We start from the raw sequence: 22,610 nt of genomic DNA on the forward strand, positions 1-22,610 counted from the left end.
GCTGTTTATTACTTCTGAATCAGATGACTCAGTATGCGTCCTTGTCTGCTCGTCAGATTGCGTGAAAGAGTCTGTGTCAGGAATATCTATAATAACATGATCAATGGCTGTCTCAGGGTAGCACTGAAAGTCACCTGGCCTTTCAGCTACTGAGTCGGAGGGACTGGAAGGAGACTGTGGCTGAACCTCAATGATCCCTGGAACCTCAGGAACAAATTCACTGGCTTCAGGGTCAAGAACAACAACAGGCTGTTCTGTCTGCTCATCTCTTACAGAGTACAAGACTGGCTGACCTGCTGTTACCTCCACTGTTCTGGTGAAATAGAAATCTTCCTCCTCATCATCTGTGATCTCTTCATGATCACTTTGGCCCGGTCCCTGAATTTGGACTGTGCTGCTCCTCAGACCCTTTCGCTTTGTTGTAATGGGGGTAGTCCCTCCTTCTGAAACTACATCAATGGGCAAAAACCCACATGGAAGGAGAAGATCTCTATGGAGTGTACGAGAGGGGCCTTTGCCACTTTCTGGCTTGACCACATAGACAGGTCCATCATTTATTCTTTTCACAACAACATGAATAGGTCTCTCCCATCTATCTGCCAACTTATGTTTCCCACGAATGTTGACATTGCGTACTAGTACCCTATCTCCTGCAACCAGCTCAGCTGCCCTTACCTTTGCATCAAATCTAGCCTTGTTTTGATTTCCTCGCTTTCGAGCTTGTTCTGCAGCTAGCCCATAACTTTCCTGGAGACGTTGTTTTAGCTTCTGGACATATTCGGATTGACTCTTATGGGAACTCAAGGTGGGACTGGTTCCCAAAATAAGGTCGACTGGCAAAGATGGCTGTCTTCCGAACATCAGCTCATAAGGTGAGTAACCAGTGGTGTCATTTCTCGTACAATTGTACGCATGAACCAAAGGTTTGACATGGTCTCTCCAGTGAAGCTTGTCTTTCTCCTCGAGGGTCCCAAGCATGCTCAAAAGCGTACGATTAAATCGTTCAACGGGGTTCCCTTGAGGGTGATAAGGTGTAGTTCGAACCTTATCTGCTCCAATCACAGAGCATAACTCCCTTATGACATGGGATTCAAAATCCCTCCCTTGATCGCTGTGGAGGCGACGGGGAAAACCATAAACAGATATGAAATTTTCCCACAGCACTTTGGCAATGGTCTTTGCCTTCTGATCCTTTGTGGGTATCGCCACAGCAAGCTTGGTAAAGTGATCGGTAATGACGAGCACATTTCTTGTGTCATGGCAATCAGGTTCTAGTGTCAAGTAGTCCATGCACACAAGTTCTAATGGATAGGTGGTCAGTATGTTTTGCATGGGTGCAGCTTTCTGAGGAGATGCTTTCCTCCTGAAACACCTTTCACATGTTCGACATTTATCCTCAATGGCTTTGGCCATTCTTGGCCAGTAAAACCTGGCCCGAGCAAGACTGAGGGCACGTTCAGCCCCTAAGTGACCGACATCCTCATGTATGCCTTTTAGCGCACGTTCTCTGAACTGCTGTGGAAGAACAAGCTGGAACACTTCACAGCCCTGATCAAGATATTTCCTGTAAAGCACTCCTTCCTTAAATTCCAGTTTTTTCCACTCTTTCAAAAGCAGCTTAACTTCAGGCAGCTCACAGCTCAGTTGCCTGGAATGTGGCTTGCTCATTTTTCCAAGAAGAGATATAACTCTACCAATCGACTGATCTTCCCTTTGAAGCCTGTACCAATCTTTCTGTTGGATACCAGGTAAAGTATCCTGCCCAGGATGAGAAAAACTTTCAGGTATGGCAGATGCATCTAAAGCCATGGACTCAACTAGAACAGGATGTTCTGATACATCCAGTCCTGGACTTGTGCAATGATGTTGGCAGAGTGCATGAATCGCCTGACTGGAAAACAGTTCAGACTCTTTGCTCAACACTTGGTTTTTAAAACCTTCAATCCTTTCCTTTTCCATCAGGTATTCAACATCGTCTTCAGGTGGATCATGTGGCCGCCTGGACAAACCATCTGCATCCTTGTTAGAAATACCTGCCCGGTATCTAATGCTGAAGTTGTAAGTCGACAGTGCCGCTAGCCAGCGGTGTCCTGCTGCGTCCAGTTTGGCAGACGTGAGCACATATGTGAGAGGATTGTTATCCGTGAGGACAACAAACTCAGAGCCATAAAGGTAGCTGTTAAACTTCTCACAGATCGCCCACTTCAATGCCAAATATTCCAACTTGTGGGTTGGATAGTTCTTTTCGCTTCTAGATAGCCCTCGACTAGCGTATGCTATCGCTCTGAGCTTTCCACCTTGTTCCTGATAGAGAGCAGCACCAAGACCTTCTCCGCTGGCATCAGTGTGCAACACATAAGGGAGCTTGGGGTCTGCGAATGCAAGGACTGGTGCAGATGTCAACTTCTCAATAAGGGTTTTGAAAGCATTTTCACAGTCAATGGCCCACTCATCACCAAAAGGAACCCGAAAATTTACAGGCCCTTTGGGACAGTGTTTTTTATACCGCTTACCTCTTTTACGGGGATGGGTGCACCCGGACTTGAGAGCGTTCAGGGGCTTGGCTATCAGCGAGTAGCCTTCTACAAAGCGTCTATAATAGCCCGAAAATCCTAAAAACCTCTCAAGTTCTTCTCTGTTTTTAGGACGAGGCCAACTCTTCAAAGCAGAGATCTTGTCAGGATCAGTATGTACACCACTGGCATCCACAACATGGCCTAGATACTTCACTGATGACTTAAAAAAATGGCACTTATCTGGCGACAATTTTAGGCCAAAATCCTTGAGCCGTTGCAACACTCTCATTAACCTGGTCTCGTGCTCTTCAAGTGTCTCAGAAAAGACTATTAAGTCATCCAGGAATACCAGCACCTCATTCAGATGTAAATCTCCCACACACTTCTCCATCAGGCGCTGGAAGGTGCTGGGAGCATTTGTCACACCTTGTGGCATTCTGTTAAATTCCCAGAAGCCAAGAGGACATGTGAAAGCTGTCTTATGCTTGTCCTCTTCTGCCATTTCCACCTGGTAATAACCAGATTTTAAATCCATCACAGAAAACCATCTAGCACCGCTGAGAGCAGAGAATGTCTCTTCAATGTTCGGGAGTGCATAAGCATCCTTTATTGTACGTGCATTAAGCTTTCTGTAGTCAACGCACAGTCTTATTTTCCCATTTTTCTTCCTGACCAAAACTAGCGGCGATGCAAAAGGACTTTCAGATTCCCTTATAATGCCAGAGTCAAGGAGCTCTCTCAGATGCTGCTTTACAGCCTCTCTGTCACTGGGATGAATCGGTCTGGGTCTCTCCTTAAAAGGAGCTTCATCCCGTAGCTTAATGTGATGCTTAACAGCAGTAGTGTGCCCATGGGACATCTCATCTACGGCAAAAACATCTTGGATGGAATTAAGCTTGTCTGTAATCCGAGTTTTCCACTCGTCACTAAGGAGTTCATTGTTAAGATCAAAAGAAAGTTTCTCGCCGAGCGTCTCGCTGTGGTTCTCACCAAGGGACAGCTCTGGCACATTAGCCTTCAGGCACATAACAGAGTCTGCTGGAGACATATCCCCAATGACCCGTTTCGGATGTAAGGTGATGTGGCGCTCCGTCATGTTTTGGATTATCACTGGAATCTTACTTGTAGACCCATAAGAAACATTTAGTAGAGCACATTCAATCATCAGGCCACCAGGAAGCTTTGACGATTCCGAGGGTTCAAGGACAAAGGGGCCTCGGTCCGCTTTGCCTAACCGGACCTTTCCCGAAATCTGAACTTTCTGTTTGGGAGGGATGGTTACAGCATTCTTACCGAAAAGCTTAACAGGGTAAGGCTTTGGTTCACTCCAGCTGCTGTAACGCAGGTGTTGGAGAAGCTGTGCAAACCGATCAGATCTTTCAAGGAATCTGGTTTCACCCTGTTCCACAGCATGATGGTAGAGCCGATGCAGAACATTGGTGCCAACCAACAGCGGTGTTTTACTGTTAAAATGGCAGTCGGGAACAATCAAAGCCAAAACAGTCAACTCTTCTTTTCTACCTGTGACAGTCTCAGGGAAACTCAAATTGGCTTCCACATAGCCAAGATAAGGCACCATTTGTCCTCCAGCGCCTTCGATTTCAAGCAGACAATCAATAGAGTGCATCGGCAGAGAAGTGAGATGTGCAGCATGAAAAGCTGCAGAAATGGTCGTAACTTGTGACCCAGTATCTAAAATTGACTCACAGGGCACACCTTCAATGGTTATTGTAGCAGAACAGCGTGGTCCAATGAGACCATCTGGAGGACTAAAGTCACTCTCTTTGCCAGAAGTCAGGGACTCATGATACAGGTTATGAACCGACGTTCTGGGACTTACCAATTTCTCATCATCAGCTTCTAGTCGTCCCGCATTAGAAGCTCTCACATGTTTAACGTCTCCTGGGAAGTCTGTTGTTTACTCTGATGTTTCTCACGTCTGGCCCTAAGCTCAGAGTTTTTCTTTCGTACAAGGGCAGGGTTTTCTGGATTATCACATTTAGCTGCAATATGGCCATCTTGGCCACATTTAAAGCAGAACCATGGCTTTAAAGCGGAGGAAGCTTTAGGAACCCTTTGCGAACTTCCTGCATAAGCGACTAGACACTCCCCTTGCACGCTGCTCTCATTTCCAGCTGGTCTATTGGGACTACCAGTTCCCTGCCTATCACGAATATCTTTTTGTGTCAAAGATGCCAGCTGTTTCTTTAGTTCAGCCACCTCTCTCTCCAGCCTTCCTGTGCTGTCCTGTTTATGTGATGATGCCACCTCAGAGTTGCTATAATCATAAACTGAGTGAGCATGAGAAACAGCCTTGGTACTCCCCAAGTGTTTTCTCATCCTATCAAGTTTAGCAGTGCGCCTATCTTCTTCTGTCCTAAGCAAAAGTAGTAACTCTGGGAATGATGGTGGTTTAGTCTTTTGGTGCTCAAGCTGGAGACCTACGATCAAATCCTGGTCCCAGCATCCCCTACAAAACTGGCGGAGCAAGTGTTTGTCCGAATCTTTGGGTGAAACTCCCCCTCTAGATATGGCTTTTGTAAGCAAAACTTGAAGCCTGTTGAGATAAGCAGAGGGTTTCTCTCCTGCATTCTGATTTGAGCTTAAGAAGGTTGCAAAGAGCTCTTCCCCATCTTCGACTACTCCAAATGCAGCTTCGAGCTGAACGAGATACGACTCAAGTGAAGACTGAGTGCCAAGAGATCTTACAACATCTGCTGCGGGGCTAAGCAGACTCTCCAATATTCTCCTGACCTTTTGGTTCTCTGAAAGTGTGGGGTCACAGCGAAGGAGCTCAACTTGCGTGCGCCATGCATCATAATCCACCTCCCCATTAGGTTTCGGATGCCTGCCAGAAAATATGCGAACCCTACTCTGACTGTAACTGGATGGAGATTGTTCGCTACGCATTATATGTTCAACAACCACCTTTTGGATCTGTGGGGGGTTAAAAACAGACTCATCGATGCGTGGCGAATGGTTGAGTGACCCTGCAGGGCCTAATGCAGCACCTTCAGCCTCATGCTGAATGTTACCGGTTATGCTTGCTGACGCCTGGTTCGAAGCAGACAGCTGAGGAGGTAAGTGAACCTCACTTGGCTGGGGAGCACTTGTGCCACTATGAAAAGTTTGGAGCTCAGTTTGAAGTGCAGTGTAAAAGCTCGCTTTACTAGCCCCATGTAAAGCTTGCAGTTCTTCTAGATACCTCTGAGCTAATTCCTTGCCCAACTCATCATGACACATACTACGGATAGTTTCCACATGCCAAAGTACATTCGGGTTTTGAGGGCTTGGTAAATCACCTAAAGCTGCAGGATCTAATCTTGGAATGGCTCTATCAGATGCATATTCTATCAGAACTCTCCCAGAGGGTAATTCTGGCTCATCTGGAATTCTGACCACTTTTGCTATCTCTCCATTGACTCCAAAAAAGTCAGATACTTCTTTCTCTGTGTATGTAACTGCAACTCCTGTTACAAAAAGGCTATTCTGTCCTTTCAAGTTGTATTTGTTACAAAGATCCATTACCACATGTCTAGACAACTCTTAAGAAAAGACAAAAAATGAACGAAACAAAATTGGGTATTCAGTGTTGGTGTGGATCTACAAAATTCTGGACAAACTAGTTCCATAAACACAAAATGCCTCCTGGCTGGCTCGCCACTTTGTAGCCCCACTGGCTGCTTAAGCTCAACCAGCAGGTGTATCAGCAGATCCTAGGTTCTATGAGGAGACTTTGTATAAAACGAACCAGTGAAGACCTTAAGATTCCTTATTTTGGAAATGCTGCAGACCTTGTGTGTTCCTCATGGGAAAACAAAACCACACACCAACTACTGAATCCCCTTGCAATAATGTGTTTAAATTTATGTTGCATTCTGGTATGCAAACATTGAACAGTGCACAACTCAGCACCATGTACCACAAAAGAAGAGTCCACGTTTCTTACAGTCAGTTCAGTTAGCAGACCATACCATCACCTATGAGAATGAAAACTGTCCATCCTGGATCCACAGAAAGATGACTGCCGACAGATGAGTTATGAAGACGAGGAGTTGAAGTGATGATCCTGTGGCATGATGTGGATGATGGTAATGAAGATGTCGACCAGGAGGCAGAAGGTGGTGGCGACTCGGAGGGTCTGGAATCTTAACCGTGAACAAGAACCAGCCTGCACAAAATGTGCAGAAGAACTACTTATTGTCCATTTCTACCACTTACATTCTTTTTTTTAACAACATAACGAAAAATACGATTGATTTACATGGATACAACCACATATCTCCGGCTTAGCTATACGGATAACAGACATTTTTTCTACAACATATGGCACATAACAATTAAATGGGTTCAAAATAAGCAATAATACCTACATTAACATAGCTTGACATAACAGTTCAACATACACAATAAATATTAACTAACCCAGTTTCCTAAATAATCCTATTCCGACTGGTTTATTCTTCATTTCAGGTATAAACTCACTGTAACTATGAATAATAATTGTAAATAGTCAACTCACCGGAATATCAAAGCTACTGCTGCACGAGGCAATGCTCGGCTGCTGCCTTTAAGCTGTTAGCTAGCTGCTGCACGAGGCAACACTCCGTGGCTGCCCTGTAGCTTCTTAGCTTGGCGCTAATCTGGACCAACAAGCACTTTTCTGTGGTTCAGCAGATCAGTGACTTCATCTATGAGTCATGGATCAATTTTTCTAAGGTTGACAACTCCTTTCCGCTTCTCTGGACAGGTATGAGCTGCGACTCTTTGCTTCTGCTGTGTAACGTGGTGACTGCGTTCTCTCCCTACTCGAGCTTTTTTTTTTAAAAAACGTCTGCTTCAACACGTCATCACGCACGCATCCACTGACACAGCTTAACAGCTTCACCACAAGGGGGAGCTGTTGGTGCATAAAAACAAGGATGAATGAAATAATGCAACCTGATAATTGGGTTTAAGTGGCAGTTCGAACCACCAGGTTACAAATGCATTAGTGAAGCAGCACATAAAGAGGGTTCAATCAAGAGGCGTTTTCACATATCGGTTGGGATTTATCAAAATGTGCAAAATAGATGTCATTGTTAACGCCGCTGTTCCTTTTTGGTATTCACACATGCCAAACAGATGCAGCTGTAGCTCAGCTGAAGCTCCCTATTACGCCTCTGTGCTTTCACACATGACACCAATACTTAAAAAAGATGCATCAATCCCAGCTTGAAAGCCACATGTTAAAAGACAAACACATCCTATGTTGTAAAGACCTTTGTGTGAATATGAGTTAAACCAGAAGTGAAATGAAAATTGTTCTCCACTTAGATAAAGCTAAGAAAAAACTCAGTTTAATTTGTTAGGACAGACAAGTATTGTGCCCTCATATTTGAAAGTACGGACTTAAGAAGCTGCACAGTGATATTAAATATTGAAATGTGAATAAATATTTTATTCATTTTTTGGTTAATTTTTTATTCATTATTTGGTTCCCTTCTATTGTCTTTCATTGTTCTATTTGATTTGTATTTATGACATTTGAGTGAGAAAAAATTAAACAAATAGAAAAATAAACAATTTGGGAGGGGAAAAGTTTAGTTTTTCTTTGTTTTTTTTTTGTTTTGTTTTTTTTGGAGTACACTTGACTTTCATTAAAGGTTCATTTTATTTATATAGCACCTTTTAATAGAGAAATCCTGGCCATATAAAAACATAGCAAAAACTAAACAAATGCATGTTTAAAAGATGGGTTTTCAGCTGGTTTTTAAAAGAGATCACCAAAGCAACTAATCTCAGGCTCAGATGAACAACTTAGCAAATCATCTCTGATCGGGCAAAACAATTATCCCAAGTGTTTTATCACCTGTTTTTGGTCTGCACCAACAAATAAAAATAGCTAAACAGCCTCTCCTCCAACATAAAATTAAAGATTAAAGTAATTCCTAAATAGCATCTCTCCCCATTTCCTTTGGTGAACACCTACTACAGTAAATGTATTTTCTTCCTACTCTTCTATTATGGTGGTGACTGTAAAGGTTAACAAATTCTTATTTGTGATGTTAATATAACTGAAACTTTTTTGTTCAAGAATTGCTGTTTTCAGTATTGTTGCTGTAGCCAAATTGTTACCTTATTAAATAGTCTGGAAATGGTAACTACTTTGTAAATGACCAAACTATCCCCCCTTAGACTCCCTCCAGAGCAAATCCCAATTTCCATTTAATTTCTAAGATTTTTTTTTTCCTTTAACATTTCATTATGATGAATAGAAGAGGCTTCCAAGCTGATTGTAGAGGCTGTCACTTTATGCTGTGTGATGTTTAAACAAACTTATGTCTGAGGTTACACATTCTAATGCATATAAAAGAAAAAAGAATAAAGAAGTTCAGGAAGAAAAAAAACATTGTTAGTAAGGCCATCACATGAGAAAATTTCAGCTATGTAATTTAGCAAATTAAGTCCAATTTCAGTGTTTTACTGTGTGGTTTGGGACTTTTTGCCCTGGTCAAACTTCCAGAATCATGTTTCAAATTTCAGACTTTAGACAGTCTTAGATCTCAAGGAGTCTAAATTAGTCTCCAGTGACTGTATCTGTTGTTTCCACAGTGTTTTTAAAAGGATGACCACAGGATTCCTTGTGTTTCTTTCATATCTTCTAAATATAGTCAGCAATTATAACAGATGGTAAGATAACAAACAAACAGGGCTAAGAATTTAAATTTAGAGAGACGGTGCAGTCAAAACACAAGAGAAGTAAATGAAGTGAATTCTTGGAGGTCCAGAGAAGAAGATGCAGATGTGGGATGCTTGTTGTTATGGAAACATGTAAACACTGTCAAAAACATGGTGACTGCCAGAAGGATGACATCACTGCCAAGCAGCTGTGACAGAAAGAGACACACAAACCGTAAGAGAAGGCGAGACAGACAAGAGTTATCAAGACCAGAAGATAATCAACAAATAAATAACAGGTTGTCACAACAGCGGCTGGAGCAACAGCAGATTATCAGCAGGAAGGAAGATTTCTGTGTCAGTCCGCAGATGATGCGGCTGATACAAAAAACAGTTTTGTCCACAAGGAAAGTGATATATTGTGTTTACAGTTTGTTTCCAGGTTACAGCCTCAATCTGTTTTTCTTTTTAAACTTATCAAAACAACATGTTACTAGCAACAGCGATACATCAGGCTACAGATTTACTGTAGACATCCAGCATTGTTCTCAGTGGAAATATTCCCTCAGTAAAAAGATAGTGAAAGCTGAAGATACAGTCCAAGAAGGAGGTCATTCTCATAGCAAATTTGCTTCATATTGAATTAATAGGGATTTTGCTTTTCACTTTACTTATTAAATGTCTACAGTTTGTGGCTATCAGTGTTCACCACTGCAGATATAAGAAAAAGATTGTGTAGTGAGAGAAAACAGAAACACCTGAGCCACACTGGCAAGTCAAAGACATCAAGATAGCCACATTTTGATAAGAAATCTTTCAGTTTTCTTTGTGTTCTAATCATCCATATAAAGCAGGTTCTTATTGCCAAGCAACAACAAAGCGAAACAAAATCAGCATATTTACAATCAAAGACCAAAGAAAACACAGAGAGGACTATTAAGTTTAGCTTTAGTTTTCATTAAAAAATAACATATGTACTTTTTTATATGTATAACATATGTACACATATACATGCATGTATATAAGTGCACAAACACCTATAAAAAATACAAATGTACAAATAAAATTACACACATTTTCTTTTGCACATGAATTTAAAATACTGAAATGCCTTTAAGATGTGGCTTAATAAAGAGGTTTCTGATTTCTGATCAAAATTTAGCTGTTTTCTGCTGCCCGGGAGAAAAACTGTGCAATAATCATTTACGAGAGCAACAGCTTGTAGCTGCTGACCAGAATTTCCTCTCACTTACACTGTGCATCTGTATGTGGGTCATCTTTTGTGTGGGTGTAGCCACCAGCCCCTCTGTGCATCATTTTCTCTGAGAGTATTTTCAGATTGTCCCTCTGAGCCCACCTTCTGTGACAGCTGTAACTCTTGGCCATTTGGAGTTTTCCCAGCTTCATTTTTGCAGGCAAGACATCATGAGACTGACTGATGAACTCGTTTTCAGTTATTATTCATCCACGTCCTGCGTGGCAGCAGAGGACACAATGGAAGCCTCCAGAAACTCCTGCTGGTTAAACTGAGCTAAGCCAACATTCATAGGGTTAACATCCTTTTGATTTATAATTTCCAACCAGCATTAAATAATTTTAGAACATCAATTATTTCTCCTTTTCAGAAAAAAAGCCATACTTATGACTTCACATGAGCTTATGTTCTGCCCCACAGAACATTAGCACATGCATACAGATCTTTTTTACCCACATCATTTATATAGATGTGGGTAAAAAGATCTGTCCAGCATGACCTCTTTAGGGGGATGAAGTAAGTTTATGTCAGTGGGAAACATGAATCAGCCTCCAGTGCAGCCATCATTGTTGCTTAGCAATGGTTAGATTCTGGCTTTCTGTATGAAGTAGAGACAAAATAGAGCTAAACTGGAGGCTTTTGAGTTTATGTGGATGAATCATATGAGCTAAATTAGTCAAAATAAATTAGAGGCCACTGCAGTTCAGGCGGGTCATTCTTTTTTTTTTTTTTACAATTTACTCAATGGAGGTTTGTGCCATTGGTCACTAGTGGAATTGCATTACTAAGTCAATGTGAAAAAATAAGCCCATAGACATCCATTATAAAGACACGTGAGTAAAACTAAAGTTAAGAATCTCTAGCTGGACTGTTTTCACTTCACTGTGAACTTTTCATTCATTGAGGTTCATGTTTTGTAAAATTTCCCCCAAAATTAAAGGTTAGTCTCACTAACAAATGACAGCATCATAAAATAAAATCTTTAAGCCAAGCTGGAAATTGCTGGCAGAGTGAGCCAAGGAGCACTAATGAGCATCTGCAGCAGGCCCTGCAACATGAAGGCCAGACTGGTAAGCTAGAAGCCTCTTATTGGCTCATGTGTGAGGTTAAAAACTTTAATTGGAGAGTGCAGACACTTTCCAGTATTATTTTGACTCATTATGAAACTGTATTCCTTTGTTATTGTACATACAATACAGTTGGATTCAAAATGCAACATCTCCATCAGTGGCAGCATAAAATTTTGCAAATTGAAATATATTGATGATCATGCAAATACTGAGGTATTTATTTATTTTTAGAATATCCAGAACAGTTTTAATGGGAGCCACTTTATGGACTGCTTAAGTGTGATATGGCTCTGGGGCTACATTTTTGGTTCCATGCAAGAAAAATCTGTAGCACCTTCAGATTGAAGTAGTTGAAATAGATTGATGTATTGAAGAAGGTTCCATACAGATGTTAGGTGCTGAAAATGTCCTCTAAGCCTGCGAGCCAAGCAGAAACTTTGTGTGTGTGTGTGTGTGTGTGTGGCATCTGAGAAAAGTTGTGTGGTTGGTTGGGAATTTGAAGTGGGCGTGGCTAACACAGAAAAGCGTGAAGGGGAAAGTTGTCTCTTCCGCTGATGCAAATGATTCAACAAGGTTAAATGGATAGTTTACATTTAATAAAGGCGACGAGGGAGATAGAAAAAATGTGGACTATAAAGACACGTGTAAAACACCGCCCTGCCACGGACAATGTTTCTCATTAAAGGGTAGTGCACCCAAAAATGTGTTTTTGAGCTGTAAACAACACAGTATTACTTAATTGTGATGAAAACCACTTATACTGTTGATACAATTTGTATTTTTTTTATTTCTTTTAAAAACTTGGGATTTTGTGGGTAAAAATGTCTCATAACGCCCCCTACAGGGTAAAACCAGGTTTTGCCTATTGTTGCTTCTCTTAGTCATGAGAAATTTTTAAAAACCTCACAACCCTCTCCCTTCAGATGCAAATAGATGGGTCCTCGCCTTGCAGGCCACCAATGCATATGTACATATGTGAACTTATCTGGTGTAGATTTACTAGTTTCAGACTTCTATTCTTCATGGAGCCTTTGAAAAAATATTGCTGCAATGGGATGGATTTGTGCTTTTGAGGGGTGCAAAAGTAACACAGGACTTTATTCTTTACCTGCTGATCCTGGCGACAGACAGCAGCTCAAATTGTGGCAACGACAACATACAGCGGCACTTCCTGCAGCTGCCACAACCTGCTGCGAGTCGCCACAGCTTTCCAGAGCTGCTGACAGGCCAGCGATATTGCACAGATGTGCAATATTATTATTGTGCAATAATGTAAATTCATATATGCTTTTCACATAGATTTTTATAAAAACTTTTTATATAGTTTTTGTTCTGTACAGTTTTTGTTCTTATCTCTATAATGCTGCTGCTGTAGCACCAAACTTTTCCCACTGTGGGACACATAAAGGATTATATTATCTTATTTTATCTTAAATTTGATAATGGGTTGAGTTACGCAATAAGTAGCTAATGTAGTGACACTTTAAGTAAATAACCAGGCTAATTGTACATTAAAGACAAAGACCCATTGCAGTTTCTCCTCCCTTAATAATTTTAAGTTCTTTTACAGTCTCAAGCAATGTAATTGGTGGACAAAAATAGTGTCAACTGTTTTTTTTTTTTTTTTTTTTTTTTTGCTGTAACATTTTGGTTTTTTGTTGAGCTAAACTAACAGTGCAACACAAACCATAACGTAAAGTGGGGTATAAGTTACTTTAAGGTACACCAGATGAAACAGACTTGTACAGTAAAGATCATTTCTTCCTGATTTTCGGCATATGTGTTTTCATGCACGTCGATCAGGGCCGGCATAACCCACCTGCCTCGACCAGGATGAAGTTTTGATCCCAGAGAGTGTGATTGGATCAGAAGTTTCAGATTAATCCAAATACTTGTGTCCATGTGAACATAGCTAGTGTTGAAAGCAAAACTAAAATCTACCAAATAGCATTCTACTGCATGTCCCTGTTTGCTGAGATGAGGGTGTTGAGGTCTAACCTCTGATTCAACCATTGTTATCAGATTGCGTCCATCTTTGTTGCAGTGTTTTCTAAATTAAATAACTTAGTCAGTTTAACTCTGGGCTGTAGTTGCACATTAGCTTGATGCATCTAAAGTGAGACTTAATCATTAGCTCATACTCTATTTGATGTGTGTAAAGGAACTGAAAGGACAAAAAAAAGACACCACTTCCCTTAACTTAATATTTAACCTTAACTACATTTAACAGGCAAATAATTTACTTTCACTTCCATTTGTTTTGCCCAAACAAAGATTTCCCAGTCATAAAGCAAAAGTAATCAATTATTTTGCTTCTAATATTTCAGTACTGGAAGGATTTTAATCTATTACCTAAATACTACTACTGAAATGTCTGTACAGTAGTTGAACCTCTGCTAGCTGGAAGCACAGAGAAAGTCTGGTTTTCACAATGACATTTATATTCCAAGAAGGAAACAATCACAGACGTGCAGATTCAGTCACTGCATGACCTGGTCACTTCTCCTCATCTTTCTCATCATCCACAGCTTTGAACGCCACATAGCTTCGGCTTGTTTTAAAGTGTGGCATGAATTTATTGGAAGTTTCAGTTATAATGAGGTCACCCTCATTTATATGGAAATGAATGGAAGCGTTTTGACATGAGGACACTGATCCAGGCAACCAGCATAGTGATCAACATGGCAACCAGCTGTGTTCTGTTTAATTTACAACATGGTATCCATTCACTAGAAAGCTCTGCACTCTCAGCTAGGTAACAGTTTAATAAGCTGCAGCTTTTGATTCATGGCAGGTTTCACAATTGATAATACATAAATTGAAGAATAGGAATTTGGTGCTTTCTCTTTTCTTTACTTTAGGACTAATGTACCTTTGCAGGCTTGTGAAAAAATAATGCACGGTGTACCAAAATGATCATTTTACCAAAGAGTTTTGGAGACTGAGTTTCTTCCTCTATTAGCTGCTAATTCATATCAGTTTTAAACTCCTTGCCTCTGAATTAAACATCTCCTTAGTGGGAAATGACACAGTAAACTGCAAAACAGAATTAAAACAGATTCAGATTTAATTGCTTCCTTTTTTTATATTTTTAGAAGTTAACAAACATGCTTGCCAACCACTGCATTTGAGCAGTGATGCATTATATATCTCGATGTCTTTCGTCTGAAGAAATAAGTTAACCTCATTATTAGTGGAAAAATACAACACGGGAAACTCTAATCATTAGCATTTCTAAAATACCTGAAAGCCAAAATAGTGTTACAAAACAAAATCTAACTTTAAAAAGGATAAAATATATAACTTTCAACCAAGGGACTGAATTTTATCTGTACATAAGAACCAATGGGCAACAAATACAATATAATATTTTAAATTCAAAGCTTATAAGAACTGCTGCTTTGATTTCATTGACTGAGAAAAACAAAACATTTGTACATATAAACTTTAAATTAATTTTTCTTGTGAATATTAACTGTGGCAGTAAAAGGAATTCATTTAGTTTCATACAAAAACAGATAGAAATGCTCCAAAGTGTGGTTAAAAACTGCAGTTTCAAAACTTTCTGCGAGGTTAATGATTTTCCTCCATCCTATTAGGTTGTTAAACCCCAAAAAGGAAAAAGAGAAACAATAACATCAGTGTGTTTGTGCTGTCGACCCACCCACATGTGGATGCCCTGCAGACAGCGCAGTGTTTCCATTCAGTCTGATCAGGCTGGTGATCACATCCGGATTATTTCTGCTGTTATTTCAGGGAATGTGTTTGTTTGAACTCAAGTCAACAGACGGACATAAAAATGTGTCTGATTATCAGTCAGGGTTGATGAGGGAGGAAACTTGCCATCTGCTGGTTATTGTGCAGAACTCAAAATATTCTGTCATCATTTGGGCTAAAAAACCATCATCAATCAGAAGAAGCACCACTTTTAAATTAAAAGAGTAAATCACATTTCATTAAACGGTAGAAACCCAGAGGGAACGTCAAATCACAAGATAACAGAAGCAGTTAACTAGTGATTTAAAATGTAAGTAGGAATTAATTTAACTGTAAATAAACATATTTAGTTTTTTTACATAAGGCCATCTTTGTGATTCTTTCTTCATTCAAAACTTTAAAACTGATTTATCATCACTGTGCATTCGCAGTTGTTGCTTTTGTGATCCCTTCAAAGCCACTTGCAGTGTGTACAGAACTTCTTCTACAGCAGCTACACGGCAGCATCAACTTTGAAAACTTAAATGAAATGCAATAAATGAGGCAAAAAATGAGATTTTGCACAAATTTAATGAACTTTGGAGTCAACCTTTTGAATGACTGAAATTTGTTTGACAAAAGTCTTCAGGAATAGTTCTCCAGGCTGCATGAAAGACTTTCCAAAGCTCTTCTTTGGATGATTCTGCTTTTTGTTCTGTTCTCTGTCCACTCTGCTTCAATAATGTTGCAATCCGGGCTCTTTCATCAGGCCAGATGCACCTCTCAGGTCCCATGTCAGGTGTTTGCAGGATTTTGTTCTTCTTATTCTTAAAATATCACTTGTAGACACTGATGTGTTGTAGATATTTTATGCCTTTTTATGTTTAAATGATTCATATGCCAATTTGAAGTTACATAACCTAAAAATAAATAAACAAAAAGATTGTTATTGAAAATTGTCAGGTACAATGACTAGAATGAAAATAAATAACGACCTTCAGAAGGCCTGAAGGACCATTTTTAAAAGGTTACAAGCTTGTTTGGTTTCTAGGAAGCTCAATATTGAGAAAAGAAGAGGGCACATCACAACTATTGTACAGTACTTTATGCATTTGAAGGGACAAACAGTTGTTTTTTTTTCCACTCTTGAGGCAGAGATCAGTTGGACTAAAAGCTGATTTTTTTCTTTGTAGAATTCTGCAGACTTCACATCAACGTCTGAGGAGGTTGATATTACAGCAGTGAAAATGTTGGAAACAACAATACAGATGCATACATAATGCATGGTTATTATGGCAAATTGAAAATGCTGCTGGCCTTACTTTAGACCACAGATTGACTAGATTAAATCCCCAGACATGGTGTAAACAGTTGCTCATTCGGTTAATATTAGCAGCATTTAACTGACAGGACTTTGTCTGTTTTGACTTTGCAGAAGAAGAGCGACCAGCAGATATCTGTGCAGGTGGATGGCAGCATGACAACCTTCACCCAGACAGGCTTGGCAGCCGGTCAGGAGTACACCGCCACCATTGTCGGGCTGATCGATGGCCAGAGGGGAGCCGAGAGCTCCACTGAGTTTATGACCCGTGAGATTCTTGCCTTTGTTTTTTCAGAATGACAAACACCTACATTTTTCTTTTTGAGAAATACAAAACAGTCATATGATCCAAATCATAAAGATTAGACTGAAACTGGAGTTTTAATGCTATCATACTGAAGCAGTATGATAGATTTTAATCTACTTCAGCCTCTCTGTTTCACCGTGTGCATTTTGTGAAATAAGGGGCATTTTCATCTACAGCAAAAGCTGAAATCAGAGAGGAAAAAAACACTTTGCAGTAATACTTAAAAATGTAAATAGCTTCCAATGTAAAAAATTTAATTTTGAAGTGTGCTGGTAAGGAGCGAGAGCTCTGACCAACACATTGGCACATGTGTGCAGCTCAAATGACAAATTGGCAGCAAGATTTAAACATCCTCATTGCTGCCCTTCCTGTGAAAGATGTAATCTGTGGCAGCTGCAGGGAAGAGGAAGACTGAGGCTGTGAGTCTAGCTGAGCCAAGCGTGCAGGATAAATTAAAAATGTGAATGGATCTCAGTGTGTTTATTTTTCCCCATGGAGTCCCCCCGAAAGCTACCTTACCAGTTAGAACACAGAGAGTAAAAACCATAATGTGTATTTTGCATTTTCTTTCTCTGCATCATCTTTATCTTCAGTCATTTCTGGTCCAAAAAACCTCCAAGTTGTCAAGACAACCACAACGTCAGCAGTGGTCCAATGGGAGGAGTCAATGGGTGAGATTGACAGGTACCGTTTGACCATCACACCCAATGACGGAGCAGGGAGAAGTCAAGAAATGACCATAGAAGCTGGCAAAAACTCTGCCCACATTCAGCAGCTGGAGGCCGGGCGTTTGTATGACATCATACTGGTTGCGGAGAAGGGAATGAGACAGAGCCAACCATCAACCACACAGGCAGTTCCTGGTAAGTAGTAAACATACTAGTTAAACAACCTAAAATCACTTTCTGACTCAAAATCAATTTCACAAGGAAAATGAATGAAATAAATAAACACAAAACAGTCCAGTTAAAGTCTTTCTTGCTCTAGCTGTATGCAAGTGAATACACATTCGGTGCTGCTTAGTGAACGTTTGTGTCCCAACACCTCATAATTCTCTGTATCACATCATATAAAACACATTACACCGCAGTCTGTTAAAGTTAATGAAGTAATGTTTCCCATCTGCTCCTGCTGAGCTCAGGCATGATGTTTCCTTCTTACCAGTGACACAAACTCCAAGTCCGACCAACTAAAATATTAATAATATTTTAATGTTCTCTTCACAGGTTTAACATGGATACCATTGGCTTTATTTGTTTGCTGTTTAATAACTGACACACCATCTTAAATATGGCTTCCTTTACAGTGTAATTGTAAATATTAAAACTGCTTTTCTTCCTTTAATAGATACAACATCTTCTGGATTATTAACAGCTTCATATGATGACCTTAACATTTAAACCAAATGCTCACTCTCTTCACATCTTTAGGCAAGACATTTCCAGGGGCTTCCACAAAGGCTTTACCCATGCAGGTCACACAAGCACCTGGACAAGATGCTGGCAGCATGAACCAAGATTTGAATCCTTCCTCTGATGCTAAACCTGCAAGAGGCAGAGGTTATGATGACCCTGATAGAGGTTCGTCTGTCACTGGGACTGCCAGAACTAAGCCATCAGTTGGCAAAATGTTGGCAAGAAATGGCACTAGAGTCTTCAGACGGCCTATATTGTCAAGACCAAAGGTCCCAGGCTCATTCCGTGTCAATGAAAGTGGAGTTTTGTTTGGAGGGAAAAGGTTTGTCACTGGCCCTTTGAAAAAAGACACAGTGGTGGTGACAAATGATGAAAAGAAAAAACTGAAACCAGATGTCCTCAATATTAGAGACTCTGTGAGAGACCTTAATGTAAATGATTCAAGCTTTGAAAGGATGGATGGTAAACCTGCAGCTGTAATTCCTGAGACTGATTCAGAAACAAACAGGCAACAGAGCTCAGGGGAACCAACTGCTGCTGTTGGCTCAAAAAGACAACCAGATGTTGGCATTGCTGAGCATGGAAATGACACTCATCCAGTGTCTTCAGAGCCAACTGGGACTGTTCAAAGCCAAAACAAGAAATGTATGAATAGAATTAAAGTGACACACTTCAGATTCCCCCTGAAGGACAGAGGAAATGGGTGTAAAGAGGGTGGGGCAGAGCTGGAAGGAAATACATTAAGCTTGGACCCAAGTGATACACCCCCTAATGGAGAAACTGGCCTTGTCTCTAAAACAGATCCTTTACATAAGCTCATAACAGACACTTTTGATAATTCAAATATCACAACAATATCAGTTCACTTGTCCAAACCTTCGACCATTTCAGGAGATGCAGAAGCAGTAAGGAGGCATATTTTAGGGGGATTAAAGCCACTGTCCTCATCCTTATCCTCTTCATCATCCTTATTGACATCACAGTCATCATCACAACCATCAACCTCGGATTCACCTACATCAACTGCATCTAAACAAACATCTATACTAACATATTTAGTTTCATCTTCAGCCTTATCATTACCATCACCTTCCTCATCACCTCCTTCATCTGTTCGGGCTCTGCCCTCTTCCAGCTCAGATGAATCTGATTCACTTGGGAACAATGAACTGGATGTTGATAAAACCAAGACTGTTATTGACTCTGGATCACCTGAAAACAGTGAAGTTCCACCATCAGGAGCATCTGATCAACATCATTTGCGCCACACACCTCCAAAACGTGGACACATACATCATCTGCAGCTGAACAAAACCCATTCAAATTTAAATGTTCCTCATCGTTCCGCTAATCATTTCGACCACATCCCAAGAAGAGAGAATGAGACCAGACTTTTGTCCACAGGGGAATTATCATTGTCACCATCTTCATCTGCTTCAGATGAATTATCCTCACTTCAATATGCACCTGTAAAGGAGACAAGCAGGGAAGCAGACCTAATAAGTACAGATGCATCTTCTGGAGAAAACCAAAAGAGGATGATGACAGGAAAACGGATTCCTGTTCGCCGTCCACCTCCAAAAGGGGGTTTCCAACGTCGCCCCTTTCCGAATCGATCTGATCCAAGTTTGACTCATTCCTCTAAACCTTCAACAAGTGAAGCAGGTACACAAAGAGAGCAGGTGTTTCCCTCTGAACTGCCCGTTTCCAAAGATTCTCTTCCATCTGGTAGTGTGCCAGTGATAAATGGGAAAGGAGGAGGAAACAGGACAAGGATCACTCCAACAAGTTTATCCAATGAGTTTAATCAGACCACAAGAGATGGTGGAGTGACTTTCTCCCGTCGTCCACACTTTCGGCGGCCCCAACCATATGGAGGATTTTTCCATAACAAAACCCGTACCAACATCAGACTTCCTCCACAAAGAGGTCCCATGCACAAGCCGTCCACAACCGGAAAGCTAAATGCAGGCAGCCGCTTTCCTACAGGAAGTCGGAATAATCAACTGGAAAAGGCTAGCACCACTGACAACCCTGAAACCCAATCAGGACAGTATAATGTACACAGGTCTACTCATCAGTCCCAAATTAATCAATCTGGAAAAGAATTGCATCAAATGCCAAAACTTAATCAAAGTGCCCAAACAGATCGCCACACAATGAATGGCAACGCAAAGAACAATGAATTAGGAAAGGGAGATGACAATCTGATCCAAACAGAAGAAACCTCAGATTCTGACATCCATAAAGAGAGAATCGATATTGGCCAAAATACTGGTACTAGAGATCGAGATACACCATCCATCAAATCTGATTCAAAAGCCTCAAGACCAGTCATCGCTGCAAAGAGACAACCACCACTGAGAACTGTCACAACACAGCATCCCAGAATCCACAGTGTCGGTGAGAGCCAAAAGGGAGAGCATATAAAAACAAATCCTACAGAGAAACGTGGATTTGACACCGAAACTGACCAGACAAAAGACACAGCAACAAATGTTACTTCTGGAGCCCTCAGAGAACCTCTGGACTTTGTTGGAGTCACCAACCGGACCTCTGATGGATTCAGAGTGGTATGGGACTCACCAGATGGGAAGTACAAAAGCTTTGTTGTGAATGTAACTGAAGTTGAGAATAAAGAAAGGCCGAGACATGAGAAAAGCAAACAAGAACAGGATGAAGATCAACGTACCAAAAAAACAAAATTAGAAACTCAAGGTCCTGAAGATGATAACACAGTATCTGAAAGTTCTGTCACTCAGGTTCCAAAGATCCAAAGTAGCAAAGAAGTCAAACCAACAATGACAGATAAAACCTTTAAAAAAGTGCTTCCCGGTTCAGCTCGCTCTTTCCAGTTTGAAGGTCTTCCTCCGCAGACTGAATACACCTTGACCCTGCTTGGAAAGGGTCCTGGTCTTCTGTCCAGACTGCACAAGCTTGTCATCAGTACAGGTACAAGCCATTGCGACAGTAGAACAACATGAATTTCTGCTGTGCAATGCTGCAACGTTGCTTTCAGTGTTGTCACGTCTTGTTCAGAAAACTTGTCGCCTTCCTCTTGATCTCGTCCCTCCGTAAGTTTCAGTCTGTTCAAGGTAAAACGGTTGTTCATGCCTTTTCTCTTTGTTGTTCTGATTTAAACACACATTCAGGTGTTAACTAATCATTTGTCTTTAGTACAACTGGTAATATATGTTTTTCCTTTAAACGCTTCTTGAAATTCAATTTCAATAGCTCAAGTGCTCCTCTGCTCTTGAAAGCTGTGAGCTTTATTTTCTGTTTCAGATGTGTTTTCTCGTGTGTTGTCTAATCTAAACATGTTTACTGACATGTCTGTTTTCATTGTTTATCCGCACATGTTGCTGTTGAGCAATCCCCATGAAGATTTGTTTTGTGTTAATGCTGTATTTGTGCGCTCATTCTTCAGCTTTCATGAATATGTGGAATATTCATATTCATGAATCGCATCATAATAAGCTGTACATTCTTTATTGTAAACACTGTAATTTGATGTCAAACCTCAGATGCAAGTTGACACTTTAATCTGGCGAGACCTTTGATTGTGGGTTTCTATTTTGTACCCTGAAGTTTAACAATAAGCCATCTTGGTCTTTTCAGAGCCGGAAGTGCCCATATTGGGTTGACTGGAGGGAGATATTTGCCTGTTAAAACCATTATGAGAACTAAATCCAGTAAATCGCATTTTATAAACTTGTGGGAAGCATTTAGTTATTTTCTTATTGGAGCTAGCATTTAGCAGCCAAGGGTATTGCTGGCCTTTTGTTGACTTAGTTTTATGTCAGTGGGTCAGTGGGTAAATCCAACTTTTATATCCAGTCTATGGTTTAATTAAGATCAAGGGTGAGGCATTGTGTAGAGGCCAAACGTGGGGCTACGAATAGCATATGTACAAATAAGCATAAATTTAAAGAGCTGTGGGAACAATATGTAAACCATTTTAAACCAGTTAAAGTTGTCATTTTTTTAGGTATGTTATAATATGAAGTTTATTAAGTGCTAAAATGGTTCTATTGAAAGTACTGAAAGCAGTTAAATGTCAAACAGAAGAGGTCCTTAAACTGAGCCTTGGGGAATTCCACACTACAGTCTGCTCAGATAACTCACACAAAGCAGTTCCTGAGAGTAGGACTGACCCAAACCCAATACCAGTTTCACATCTCTTCAGTTGTTTTATACAGTCAACTGAGTTGACATCAAAACCAACAGTAACAACATAACGCCAGTCATTCACTGCTGCTCTGGTCTTCTCTCATTCAGGGTAAGCTAACAGCCAGCTTCACTGACACCCCCTTCACCTCTCACCCAAACCAGGGTAAGACCACGGCTGGTCTCTGTACATTTGATCTGTC

At 40.5% G+C, this 22,610-nt stretch overlaps 1 protein-coding gene across 2 annotated transcripts in view; it reads left to right on the top strand.

The window, feature by feature from the left end:
- The window catches only part of LOC121656751 (tenascin), a 62,562-nt gene that overhangs the window by 31,102 nt on the left and 8,850 nt on the right, over window positions 1–22,610 (top strand). For both annotated transcript variants that reach the window (XM_042011850.1, XM_042011851.1), the window contains exons 7-8: window positions 16,633–16,786; window positions 17,419–17,688. In XM_042011850.1, the coding sequence (XP_041867784.1) occupies window positions 16,633–16,786; window positions 17,419–17,688 (424 nt within the window). The remainder of the gene's footprint in view (window positions 1–16,632; window positions 16,787–17,418; window positions 17,689–22,610) is intronic.

The sequence above is a fragment of the Melanotaenia boesemani genome, chromosome 17 (assembly GCF_017639745.1).
Source record: "Melanotaenia boesemani isolate fMelBoe1 chromosome 17, fMelBoe1.pri, whole genome shotgun sequence".
Classification (NCBI taxonomy): domain Eukaryota; kingdom Metazoa; phylum Chordata; class Actinopteri; order Atheriniformes; family Melanotaeniidae; genus Melanotaenia; species Melanotaenia boesemani.